General features: G+C 44.6%; 1 protein-coding gene across 1 annotated transcript; it reads left to right on the top strand.

Moving 5' to 3' along the window:
• Positions 1–478: 478 nt before the first annotated feature.
• LOC126355576 (trypsin-5-like) lies at positions 479–985 on the top strand. The gene has a single exon (XM_050005939.1). It carries the CDS (start codon positions 479–481, stop codon positions 983–985), a length of 507 nt encoding a protein of 168 aa, XP_049861896.1.
• Positions 986–14,339: the final 13,354 nt, after the last annotated feature.

The raw sequence follows: 14,339 nt of genomic DNA, 5'->3' as shown, positions 1-14,339 counted from the left end.
GTGGGAAGGTATGACATGCATTTAGGCATTCTTGTGTTAGTCTGTGGTATTCCATTTGCCCACTCGTTACTCGTATTACTTTGTTTAATTTAATGTCACGATTTATTCGGAGCTATGTGACATACTACTGGATTTGCTTATCATGTCAGGGTTTTCATGGAAGGTGTTGGATTTGCCTGACACCTTACACATCGCGCATACGTACACAGTCTTGAAGTAATTTATAGTTCCCACGTCTCATAACAAAAACTTCGTTTCCCTTTCTCCAAATGTCCATATATGTGACGTAGCGTCACAGTACTCAAGTGGATGTAGATGTGTTAACTTGACCAAAATTCCGAAAAGGTAACAAACACTTCGCTTAAGTTTATTTTTGCAACTGTGAGAACCGTACTGATGTGCGAAGTTTCACTTTATCGATATGTCAGGCCTTTGTAAATGCCTACAGAGTCGCAGCCGTTGCCGGGCAAGTGTCGAGATGCTGGCGTCAGCCGCCGCGCTGTGGCTGCTGGTCTCCGCATGCGGCGCCGTGCCGCCCATCATGCTGCGCAGCCAGTGCTCGGCGCTCGGAGGCCACAACTCCCCTCCTATCAGCTCTACGCCGTCCGCGCCGCCGCCTCAGGGACGCAGTAACCGAGTCGGAAGCCCTGTGGTGGGCGGCTTGCCGGCCGATATCTCGCAATTCCCCTGGCAGGTGTCGCTGGAGGCGTTGGGCAGGCACGTGTGCGGGGGCTCCGTCATCAGCGAGACCTGGCTGCTGACGGCCGCGCATTGCTTCTCTCTGACGCTCAACAGAGGCCTTTCCGTCAGGGCCGGCACCTCAACACGCGGCAGCGGAGGCACGCAGTTCAACGTGGCTCACAAGGTCCCCCACGAGAAGCACGGCCAAACCTCCGATTACGACATCGCTGTCGTCTCTATCTTGGGCTCATTCTTTGCTGACCGTAAAGTGAAGGTAATGTTAGCCTCAGTCGTTAAGTTTTAAGAGCCTAAGAAAAATCTGACGACCCGTGCTAGAATACATTTATGTTCCGAGACTGTGATACGACACTGCCAGCAGCATTGCCAGTAATTCCCTCCTACTTTCGCAACACACGCTACATGCTGATGTAAAGTTGTTTTGTGACCGACGTTATCTACAACTACATTTATACTCCGCAAGTGGAGGGCACTTTACCCACTGTCATTACCTCCCTTTCCTGTTCCACTCGCGTATGGTTCGCAGGAAGAACGACTGCCGGAAAGCCTCCGTGCGCGCTCGAATCTCTCTAATTTTACATCCTTCTCCTCGGGAAGTATAAGTAGGGGGAAGCAATATATTCGATACCTCATCCAGAAACGCACCCTCTCGAAACCTGGACGGCAAATTACACCGCGATGCAGAGCGCCTCTCTTGCAGAGTCTGCCACTTGAGTTTGCTAAACATCTCCGTAACGCTATCACTCTTACCAAATAACTCTGTGACGAAACGCGCCGCTCTTCTTCGGGTCTGCTCTATCTCCTTTGTCAACCAGACATGGTTCGGATCCCACACTGATGACCAATACTCAAGTATACGTCGAACGAATATTTTGTAAGCCACAACCTTTGATGAGGGACTACATCTTCTAAGGACTCTTCCAGTGAATCTCAACCTGGCATCCGCCTTACCAACAACTAACTTTATATGATCATTCCACTTAAATCGTCCCGCACGCATACTCCCAGATATTTTACAGAAGTAACTGCTACCACTGTTTGTTCCGCTATCATATAATCATACAATAAAGGATCGTTCTTTCTATGCATTCGCAATACCTTATATTTGTCTATGTTACGGGTCAGTTGCCACTCCCTGCACCAAGTGCCTATCCGCTGCAGATCTTCCTGCATTTCGCTGCAATTTTCTAATGCTGCAACTTTTCTGTATACTACAGAATCATCCGCGAAAACTCGCATGGTCTGTAGAGGTCTCTCCATTGAGAACCACGAGCTGTGTTCTGTTTGCTAAAAACTCACCAATCCAGCTACGCAGCTGGTCTGATTTTCCGCAGACCTTTACTTTGTTTATCAGGTGACAGTGCGGAACTGTATCGAACGCCTTCCGGAATTCAAGGAAAATGGCATGTACCTGGGAGCTTGTATCTAATATTTCCTGGGTCTCATGAACAAATAAAGCGAGTTGGGTCTCACAAGATCACTGTTTCCGGAATCGATGTTGATTCCTACAGAGTAGATTCTGGGTTTCCAGAAATGACATGATACGCGAGTAAAAAACATGTTCTACAATTCTACAGGAGATCGATGTCAGAGATATAGGCCTATAGTTTTGCGCATCTACTCTACGACCCTTCTGGGAAACTGGGACTACCTGTGCTCTTTTCCAATCTTTTGGAACCTCCGTTCCTCTACAGACATGCGGTACACGGCTGTTATACTAAGGGGGCGTGGAATGCATATAACTTTGTACATGCCTGTCATCTAGATAGTAAACAGCTTCGTCAACGTCTCTCTCCCAGCGTGTCGCTACTTTAGCGTTGCTCAAAGTATCTTGATTGATGAGGAATGACATAAAATGCCGGCAGGCATCAGCCACAGTGTCTGGCTATACGTACCTAAGTGAATAAAATAATGGTACAACGAGAAACCAGTCCAATTTGCAAACTTTTACTGTTTATTCATTCGATGACTAGTTTCGGGCAGAGACCCACTTTCAAATCATCATGTGCAATCAGTATTTCAAGTGCATACAGTTATCTGTATGCACTGTAATGTTCATTGAACATTTCTGACAGCTTCGGAAATGCCGTCTTAAACTATTTTATGAAGGTTTGAAAATGGGTCTCGAGCCGAAACTACGTAAAAATTTGCAACTTGGACTGCTTTTTCGTTGTACTGATTAACAGAAGTTTCTGACACAAGCTGCGCCACCACGCTGGAATTGCGTAAAGTAATGGTGTCCTATAGAGCCCTTTTCATTAGTGTGACTGTATATCTTTTCACAACACCTGTGAGAGTACTCGGTAGTTTATTGTTCCATATAACACGGTACAGGAATATACGGAAAAATCGCGAGAAATGAGTGCTTGCAGATGAATCCAGATGATAGCCAAGTTTGCAGGTTGCGCTGTTGTATTTGACAACGAATAGCACTTGTGCGGTATCCTCAATACACGGCGCGTGTCAGTAGTGGTCAATATAGTGCTCAATGAGTGCAAGATGTCTTATCTAAGTGAATTCGACCGTGGGCGAACTGTTTGTGCTCGTGTGGTGGATGCTACCGTAATCAAAGGAGCCGGAGTGTTTGGTGTTCCCAGAGTAACTCTTCCGAAGATTTATACAAGACACAGGGAAAGCGGAGAAATCAGCATCTGCAAAGTCACAAAGTGGAGGAAACTTCGTGTTCATTGATTGTGGTAGACAGTCTTTGAAGAGAAGTGTGAAGAAATTTGAGACGACGACAGCTGCAAAACTCAGTACTTATCTGAATGGCGCGCTCTCGAACCCTGTCAGCACGGAAACAACACGAATGGGACTCCATAAACATGGAAATACAAGGCACGGTGAAATTCCAGAACTACTCATCACTGACGTAAATGATCGTAGCAGGAGGAAGTGATGCCAAAGGTATTAAACAAGGACTATGGCGCACTAGAAGAAAGTTACTTAGTCGGATGAGTCTAATTTCACATTCTTTCGAATTACTCGCTAATTTTGCTCCAAAGAGTAAAACATGGTGGGGCTCGGTGATAATTTCGACAGCCATATCATTATACTCTATGGGCGCTACAGTTATTCTGCAAGGTCCCGTTCCTGCCGAGGATTATGTGACGATTTTTGGGCTTCAGATTTATCTCACGGTACAGTATTGTTACCTAGTGGTGACGCAATGATCCAAGACTAGAAGACCCCCGTTCACGTAGTTCTCATCGTCCATGACTGGTTTTATGAGCTCGAGGATGAATTTTCGCATCGTGCGTGGCGACTGCTTTCAGCAGATCCCAATATAATTTAACATCTGTGGTCTTCTTTGGATAAAATGGTCCATCATCGCAATCCACCTTCGTAATCGTTATCTGAACTTGCCACTATTTTATAGGGTAACTCGTGTAAGATTCCTTTAAAAACCATAAAGGAACTTTATTTATCCATTCCAAAGGGAATGGAAGCTGTTCTGAATGCCAACAGGCTCCCTACAACGTGTCAGGCATAGTAATGTGTTGTGTGTTTGGTGTTCTGTCCATCCCTGTAAAAAGTTCTCTGTGGATTCGTAGCCACCTGTGCTTCATACATCATTTACAGGTTCAAAAAACACGTGACACCTTCAGCTTAACTCTTCATTCTTGTCTAGGATTCATGGTGAGCTATTATAGGACACGAAAGTAGCTCATGGCATATATCAATATGTGTAGTGGTTTCTCTGCTGATCACGCTGTAATATAAATGACCTGGCAAAAACGTCTGCATCTCTTAGTGTACATTGTTCGAGAATCGCTTCGAACCACAGAGTGACTAGAAGATTGATCATATTCAAAATATTCCGCATTGCGTAACAACTCCCAAAACTGATACGAGGACTAGCAAAGGACTCTCGATATCAACGCAGAGAGTCAGAACTGACGTGACGACCTCATAGTCCACAGGCTTCAAGCACCCTAGAATGTATGTCTGGGAGGGTTTAGCATAGAATCAACACTGCATTCAAGCCATGGGAAAGGGACGTACCAGACTCGGATTTACTCTAAGCATCATAATAAAGGGCAGTCCACATACAAAAGAGGACCCTTGATGTTGTTGTTGTTGTGGTCTTCAGTCTTGAGACTGGTTTGATGCAGCTTTCCACGCTGCTCTATCCTGTGCAAGATTATTCATCTCCCAGTACCTACTGCATCCTACATCCTTCTGAATCTGCTTAGTGTATTCATCTCTTGGTCTCCCTCTACGATTTTTACCCTCCACGCTGCCCTCCAGTACTAAATTGGTGATCCCTCGATGTCTCAGAACATGTCCTACCAACCGATCCCTTCTTCTAGTCAAGTTGTGCCACAAGTTTCTCTTCTACCTACTCGCTAGTTATGTGGTCTACCCATCGAATCTTCAGTATTCTTCTGTAGCACCACTTTTCGAAAGCTTCTATTCTTTTTTTGTCTAAACTATTTATCGTCCACGTTTCACTTCCATACATGGCTACACTCCATACAAATACTTTCAGAAACGACTTCCTGACATTTAAACCTATACTAGATGTTAACCAATTTTTCTTCTTCAGAAACGTTTTCCTTGCCGTTGCCAGTCTACATTTTATATCCTCTCTACTTCGACCATCATTTTCCTCCCCAAATAGCAAAACTCCTTTACTACTTTAAGTGTCTCATTTCCTAATCTAATTCCCTCAACATCACTCGACTTAATTCGACTACATTTCATTATCCTCGTTTTGCTTTTGTTGATCTTCATTTTATACCCTACTTTCAGGACACTGTCCATTTCGTTCATCTGCTCTTCGAAGTCCTTTGCCCTCTGACAGAATTACAATGTCATCGGCGAACCTCAAAGTTTTTATTTCTTCTCCATGGATTTTAATACCTACTCCAAATTTTTCTTTTGTTTCCTTTATTGCTTGCTCAATATACAGATTGAATAACATCGGGGATAGGCTACAACCCTGACTATTAAATATTCGTCTCCCTTTACTACCTGAATAATATCTTTTATCTCCTGATACATTTCATCAATTTCTTCGTCATCTGCAGAACTAGTTGGCATATAAACCTGTACTACGGTAGTAGGCATGGGCTTCGTGTCTATCTTGGCCACAATAATGCGTTCACTATGCTGTTTGTAGTAGCTTACCAGCACTCCTATGTTTCTATTCATTATTAAACCTACTCCTGCATTACCCCTATTTCATTTTGTATTTATAACCCTGTATTCACCTGGCCAAAAGTCTTGTTCCTCCTGCCACCGAACTTCACTAATTCTGACTATGTCTAACTCTAACCTATCCATTTGCATTTTTAAATTTTCTAACCTACCTGCCCGATTGAGGGATCTGACAGTCCACGCTCCGATCCGTAGAACGCCAGTTTTCGTTCTCCTGATAACGACGTCCTCTTGAGTAGTCCCCGCCCGGAAATCCTAATTGGGGACTATTTTACGTCCGGAATATTTACTCAAGAGGACGTCATCATCATTTAATCATACAGTAAAGCTGCACGCCCTCGGTAAAAATTACGGCTGTTGTTTCCCATTGCTTTCAGCCGTTCGCTGTACCAGAACAGCAAGGCGATTTTGCTTAGTCTTACAAGGCCAGATCAGTCAATCATCCAGACTGTTGCCCCTGCAACTACTGAAAAGGCTGCTGCCCCTCTTTAGGAACCACACGTTTGTCTGGCCTCTCAACAGATACCACTCCGTTGTGGTTGTACCTACGGTACGGCTATCTGTATCGTTGAGGCACCCAAGCCTCCCCACCAACGGCATGGTCCATGGTTCATGGGGGGGGGGGGGAGGGGGGGTGGTTGGATTGATAGGAGGGATAAAGAAAATCCAAAGACGAGCTGTGTGCTTCGTCGCGGTGAAAGTTTAGTAGGCATGAATACGTCGCACATCCGCTCTACAAACTGTGGTGCGAGGCGATACAAGAAGGCGTCGTGAAATGAGAGAAGATTTTATTTACACAACTCCGAGACAGCAAGTCGCAAAATTAGTCAAGAAATTTGTATCTCACGTAATGTCCACGTGACAATATTGGAACATTTTGTGTTTATACAGAGGGATAGGGGCAATAGCCTTTCGGAAATACCGTCGGCGCAGAAAGCGGAAGGCACAAATACAAGCAATCCCTTCGCCACAGGCAATTCGGTGGCTTGTCGGGTACAAATGTAAATGTACGCTGGACAGGTAAGTGCCTTCGCAGCACAAACTAGTTTTTAACTGAATTTAATAGTAGTGACGTTTTGACTTCCACTGCCGAATGAAGTCCGCCTCCAAACTAATCCATGCGTTGCGTTCTCACTTTCTATTCAGCTGTGTATGTTTTCAAATAACATCTACTCTCCTTCGATTAGGCCATCGTCTTGACCTGTAATTACCTTTCGGACATCTTCGATAAAATGCAATCCTCCTTCCTCGATCTAATTGCCTGTATACGAGAACCACCCAAGCGTTTCATTTTCAATACGTTCTTCATTATGTGTCCATTCCAGTCTCTATCTGGATCATTCTATTTCCTCTTGTAGTGATACGCAACACCAATCTCTCCGTTGACCGCTGGTGGAACCTAAGTTTCTGAGCAGTTTTTGCATCCATGTCCAGCTGTCATGTGTCAAATCTGACAATACACACCAATTTATAAATGTCGGAAGTTTAATTCTGAAAATCCCATTTAGCTTACCAAACATATATTTTCTTCTTTCTGCTTATTTCCTTTGAGGTCCATCTATTCGATTGCTTCAACCGGCCCATATACGAAACTAGTCAGCTGCTCTGAAGGTAAAATCCTCCTGGGTGAATAAGACGTACCTCGGTGCTCTTTGAACATTTTCTCCAAAATTCCATGTTTCGACCCTTCTGCTGGAATCGTCCTCAAACGTCTCTGGCGTAAGCAGGTTTTTAAATGTTCAGTTACCACCATGTGTTACTGATGAATGAGTTAATAATAATTTTTAATAAATAATACTAATTAAAATATACCGATCAACTGATATACGGTGGTTATAAACTTTCGCTTCTTGAGCTAGTGCAGCCGGAAAACTGTTTTGCGTAATGGTACCAAACATTACTGGAATGATGTTCAGAATGTGCACTGCAAGATATGTGCTGTAAACAGCGTTAGTGTCATCACCTGCCGTTCGTGCTGGTGCTGGTATGGCGATGTAGGGTTGAAAAGGGAAGCACCAATGTGCATTAGAGTTGCAGACAGTCTGCATGGGTCTGGACAAGGTGAGCAGGTCTTTACTCGTAAAGCTGTTTTGTCAAAACAATAGCAACAGCGCCACAACTCTTTGCGAGTTCGACCCATTAAAGGGATACAGAGAGGTTCTCTTTCTGAACCAGGCTTGAAGAAAGTTATTTGGAAGTTCAGATTAACTGGCAATTTGAAAATTGCTCCCAGGAGAGACCATTTGCCGATTGTGCCAAAAATTGTTGAAGATAATGTTATTTTGACTGAGAATTTGGACGCAATGTGCGATCTACAAGCAGTGTACGAGATGTGTCACAAGAGCTGAACATTCCATCGTCCATCACATGAAAAGTAATTCGAACAGTTGTGAAACGGTATCTGTAGTGCAGTTCCAGGCCCTTGCGAATGACGATGATCGTCACATTGAGCAACGTTTGTAATCTGAAACGTAAAAACCATACGCAATTGCAGACATGTGTAAATTAAAAAGTGTGCTTTAAATGATTTATTTGTTATTTCTCTTCCGCATGTTCTTTCAAACGTTTCCACGAAGTTGGAGTGTCCTACGATCACTCGTTTTTCCGGGGGCCTCCCAAGTAGCGAAAGTGTAATTGTAGCCACACTGAACATGATGATCACTGCTTACCACGAAAGTGACTGCCGCCAGGAGGCACTGTGGGTCCGTGATGCAGCAAGGAAAGAATATTTGAGAGGAGCGAGACGAATGGATAATCATTCTAGCGACAATCAGGGTCGCAAATGGCAAATCCACTGACAAATAGCTCAGAAAAAGGAATAATTATTGTGAGCTGGTGTCTGGGAACGAGTATCTCGGAAATGGCTAAGCCGGTCGACTGTCTCAGTAGTGCTGTCGTGAGCATGAATGGAAAGTGGTTGCAGATGGTGAAATCACATGTTGGCGGTAAGATGTTGGACATCCACGTCTCACTACAGAACTTGGAGGTCGGACGTTTGTCATCTCTGCAAAACGGGACAGATAACGACATAAGGCGGCGGACCTGGTGAAAGACAACAATTCTGTGGGCAGAACGTTTAGGATCACACTGTTCGGTGCGTATCATTGTACATGGAACTCTTCAAGAGACGATAACTATGTGTTTTTCACGTTGACCCACCGACATCGTCCATTGCAGTTTGTAATGGTACTTGAATTACGTAACCATTACGGCACCTCTCCTGAACCTCTCGATATCAGCAATACTACTGTGTTTCTGTAAAGTAGTTGACATATTTTTTAGACAACATTCATATTTGATTTCATTAATGTAGAGGTACTTTGATACATCGATATGTTTGTATTGCAATGATATTATTCTTATGTGTATTCTTTCTCTTGTCACTATGATCTTTGTCGTACTTATAACTCTGATTATTGGGCGCATAAGCGATTATTAGTTAGATAGAGAGTCGGACCTTGAAAAAGTCAAGTCTTGGACGTCATGTTGGAAAGACGCATAACGTAGTCAGCTTATAAAATGTGAACTTTAACAATGAGGAAGATGTTTCCAGGTATGTTTTGTATTGTGAAGTGATGTTTTGTGTGTTACGCGATATTGCAACAAAAGCAATAAAAAGGAAGTGTAACTTAAATTCGGAGTGCTGATTATTTTTTACATCACCATTGTGCTAACTTTCAAAAATATAATTTTCAAGAATGGTTTGTGAAACACATCTATATAACTTTTGAATATAGCAGAATAAAACCTAGGCCTCTTTGCATCCGAGCTTGGAATCATCACCACCTAGATTTTCAACGATTGAGCCAAGATTTAACAACGAGACCAGCGTGGGAAACACGAAAAGATGAGTGCCTAGTTTATTCATTATTACATGAAATGACTTTATTAACTATGCTATGACAGCTGCCACATAATATAACTTTGTTGTTGCCCAGAACTGCAGTATTTAGCAGCGTGAGCAACACCACAATCATTTTTAATTTTTGGTCTTTGTTATGGTAGGGTTGTTAGAAGTTGCAACAGGCACAGGATCTTGAATGGACCGTGGATCAGTGTAAACATATCGCCTGGTCATGTGAAACATGTTCCTTGTTATAGCAGGTCAATGGTCGTGTCCAGATACACCATAGTGCAGTCGAACAGCTGTTTGAAACACACCGTGGGGCACGGACAGTACCTCGAGGCCAGTATTATGCTATGGGGAATTTTAACCAACGACTGCATGAGACCTGTAGTAGTAATCAAAGGCTCCATATCAACTGTGCTGCGTTTGAACATTATTGGAGACGACGTGTATCCCTTCAAGCGTGTTGTCTTCCCTGATGACAAATGTACAAAGGACTTGACGAATCCATACCACGCAGGCCATGGTGTTGTTGCACTAGGGTGTAGGCACGTTACAAGATGTGTAAATATCAGCCTCTCCCTACAGTTGTTTTGAATGAATTTACGCCTGTAGAAAGGCAACCCAATGAGCAGATTTTCTGCTGCACGCGTTCTAGGCAATTTATGTTGGAGATTTCAATTAACTGCCCTTACGTATGGACGTAGAGTGATTGTTGTGAACTGACGAGGTTCCCACTTTTATAGCAACAAGCTGGCATCCGATTGGCTATATTACCATAATGATGAAAACACAGAAACGGCGGTGCTGAGCTGGCGCCCTCTATATCCGTATATTTTTTACTGTACTCCCTACTGAATGTTGCTCACAGCGCAGTCCCTGCATTAGGCATTAAAGTGAGAGAAGAAACCTTCGTCTAACATGGTTTCCATTTTGCGGTGCCACAACGTAGAGTCGTAGACAGAGAAGGGATTTGATCAATCCTCCGGCCTACCAGAACAATTGTAAATTTCCGTGGTGTCTGTAATGTATGGCGTGTGTACGGTGTAGTTGCCTAATGCTGTCTCCGCAATGGAATTCTCGACCCTACAAATGATAAAGATGATCCTTCCATTGAGAGTTTACAGCTAGGGATTCCCATAAAACGAGTTGTCGTATTATAGTTTTACTTCATTTATCATCCTTGTCGTGATGGCACTAGAATGAATTACAACCTGGAAACCATAAAATATTAATAATGGGGAAAAACATGCAACTTGTAAGAAATTGTATAAATATGAAGCCCACAACGGCAAATTGTACTCTACATGCAATTTCGCGATTGACAGAACGTATGTTTGACTGACCTCAGACTGCACCCCACCACCCTTCCCACTCCTACTTGTTCCCTGTCACCTGTTATTAAATGGACACAAAGTTGGCTGATGCTGACTAGCGGTTAGAAACAAAAGACATTCATCCTGACTGGCACTTCCAGAAAAAATGCAGTGCACACTCAAATGAAACTCAACACATTTCTGGTGAGTATTTCCCCTTCTCCCAAACTGAAGTGAGCATATCACTTATTGAGGAAGGGAAAGCAATTGTCTTCCATCGATGATCTGACGACGAGAGCGTTCGTCACTGTGAAGAAAATGTTCCTGATATACCTGTAGTTTTGTGTCTACACAGTGGACGCAATATGCCTAGTGCTAACTCCAAGGGTAGAAATTACCTCTGTAGAAGACCGAAGATTTCTGTTTACTTACTAGCCAGGGACAGAAATTTGACTCAAGTATTCTCCTATAAAGGGTCACTTCAGTGTCAGATTCCACAGAAATCCAAACAATCATCATACAAGTAAACAGAATAACAACCCTTACAGCGAAATGACTTCACATGCTCTCCATGTCGAAATTCTCAAAGTCTCATAACCAGATTGTCCTCTGTGGCTGTCGGCAGTGAAGTGTCTAGGTCTATCTTAGATCTTTCTAAGCAGTGAAGAGCCCTTGCTTGATCCCTGGATGGAAGTGTTCCTCCATGGCACACCCCCTGGAAACATGATGTCTACAATTCCACTCAGATGACGAATCGCAGTCTCCATTACAAAGACATTATCTCCCACCACAAGGGCTATGAATCAACTAACCAATCACCTGCTGTCTCTATTCCTTTCAGACGATTTTCTGTAAGTGTCCATTTGCCCTCGTACTACTTTGGCATTCCGCCAATAAAAACATTTCTCTGCTTTTCATCGGGAAACTTACCTCAGCGCTTTCTGTGAGATGATTTCTTGATGTCAACTTGCAACCATCGGTTTTGATCCTGAGCATTCCTTCAAACTAAAAGGGTGTCTTTTCACCCTGTTCCGTCCCCGATGCTCTTCCTCCAGGTACGCTGTTCTGCTACTTTTTCCGTCAGTCAGAGAGCAACCTCAAATCCGCTCTGTGCTTACTACAATGGATCTGTGGCCTTGAGCATTGTCAACTGCTGTCTCCACACTCAGATCTCTCTCAAGGCAGTGATTTTCCACTGTTGCAGAACGCGACTAATCTCTTTCCAGCTGCTCTTTAGCCGACAGCGGCGTCTGAGGAAAGCGTGGGCCGATTCACTCTTTGTCAGTCCAAAATGGTTCAAATGGCTCTGAGTACTATGCGACTTAACTTCTGAGATCATCAGTCGCCTAGAACTCAGATCTAATTAAACCTAACTAACCTAAGGACATCACACATATCCATGCTGTTTGTCAGTGCTCAGCTCAACTTAACTCCCAGAAATGCAATATTACAGAAATTGTTATGCTGTGACGATAGCCATAATCAGCCACTGAATTGATTAATAATCTGATTACACGATTCAAACAGTGATCCAATATGAATGTAAATCTAATGTAATATTAAATGTATGTTGGCAACATCTTACCGGTTTACAAAATTATATACACTCCTGGAAATTGAAAAAAGAACACATTGACACTGGTGTGTCAGACCCACCATACTTGCTCCGGACACTGCGAGAGGGCTGTACAAGCAATGATCACACGCACGGCACAGCGGACACACCAGGAACCACAGTGTTGGCCGTCGAATGGCGCTGGCTGCGCAGCATTTGTGCACCGCCGCCGTCAGTGTCAGCCAGTTTGCCGTGGCATACGGAGCTCCATCGCAGTCTTTAACACTGGTAGCATGCCGCGACAGCGTGGACGTGAACCGTATGTGCAGTTGACGGACTTTGAGCGAGGGCGTATAGTGGGCATGCGGGAGGCCGGGTGGACGTACCGCCGAATTGCTCAACACGTGGGGCGTGAGGTCTCCACAGTACATCGATGTTGTCGCCAGTGGTCGGCGAAAGGTGCACGTGCCCGTCGACCTGGGACCGGACCGCAGCGACGCGCGGATGCACGCCAAGACCGTAGGATCCTACGCAGTGCCGTAGGGGACCGCACCGCCACTTCCCAGCAAATTAGGGACCATATTGCTCCTGGGGTATCGGCGAGGACCATTCGCAACCGTCTTCATGAAGCTGGGCTACAGTCCCGCACACCGTTAGGCCGTCTTCCGCTCACGCCCCAACATCGTGCAGCCCGCCTCCAGTGGTGTCGCGACAGGCGTGAATGGAGGGACGAATGGAGACGTGTCGTCTTCAGCGATGAGAGTCGCTTCTGCCTTGGTGCCAATGATGGTCGTATGCGTGTTTGGCGCCGTGCAGGTGACCGCCACAATCAGGATTGCATACGACCGAGACACACAGGGCCAACACCCGGCATCATGGTGTGGGGAGCGATCTCCTACACTGGCCGTACACCTCTGGTGATCGTCGAGGGGACACTGAATAGTGCACGGTACATCCAAACCGTCATCGAACCCATCGTTCTACCATTCCTAGACCGGCAAGGGAACTTTCTGTTCCAACAGGACAATGCACGTCCGCATGTATCCCGTGCCACCCAACGTGCTCTAGAAGGTGTAAGTCAACTACCCTGGCCAGATCTCCGGATCTGTCCCCCATTGAGCATGTTTGGGACTGGATGAAGCGTCGTCTCACGCGGTCTGCACGTCCAGCACGAACGCTATTCCAACTGAGGCGCCAGGTGGAAATGGCATGGCAAGCCGTTCCACAGGACTACATCCAGCATCTCTACGATCGTCTCCATGGGAGAATAGCAGCCTGCATTGCTGCGAAAGGTCGATATACAATGTACTAGTGCCGACATTGTGCATGCTCTGTTGCCTGTGTCTATGTGCCTGTGGTTCTGCCAGTGTGATCATGTGATGTATCTGACCCCAGCAATGTGTCAATTAAGTTTCCCCTTCCTGGGACAATGAATTCACGGTGTTCTTATTTCAATTTCGAGGAGTGTAGATGTTGCGACCAGTGAAAAATTATGTCGGCTTGCGTGTACCAGGAATTTATAACATTATTTGTGAGTTTGACAAATGTTATGTGTACCAGTCTACATTGACTGTGGCCAATCGCTGTGGCAAGCATGAGCGTCGCCTTAAATACAGGTATCTGGCTAAATGAGGTGCGGTTTCTTTTTTTCTTATTACGGCTGTCAATTGTACATTTCAACCGACATCATTCTTAAAAATATAACAAAGATGAGAAAAAAACATGAAGACCTTCATTCCAAAATTAAGAATATCAAAGA

Source organism: Schistocerca gregaria, chromosome 3, assembly GCF_023897955.1.
Source record: "Schistocerca gregaria isolate iqSchGreg1 chromosome 3, iqSchGreg1.2, whole genome shotgun sequence".
Taxonomy (NCBI): Eukaryota; Metazoa; Arthropoda; class Insecta; order Orthoptera; family Acrididae; genus Schistocerca; species Schistocerca gregaria.
The sequence above is the reverse complement of the archived record's forward strand: the minus strand, read 5'-3'. Positions and strand labels throughout refer to the sequence as shown.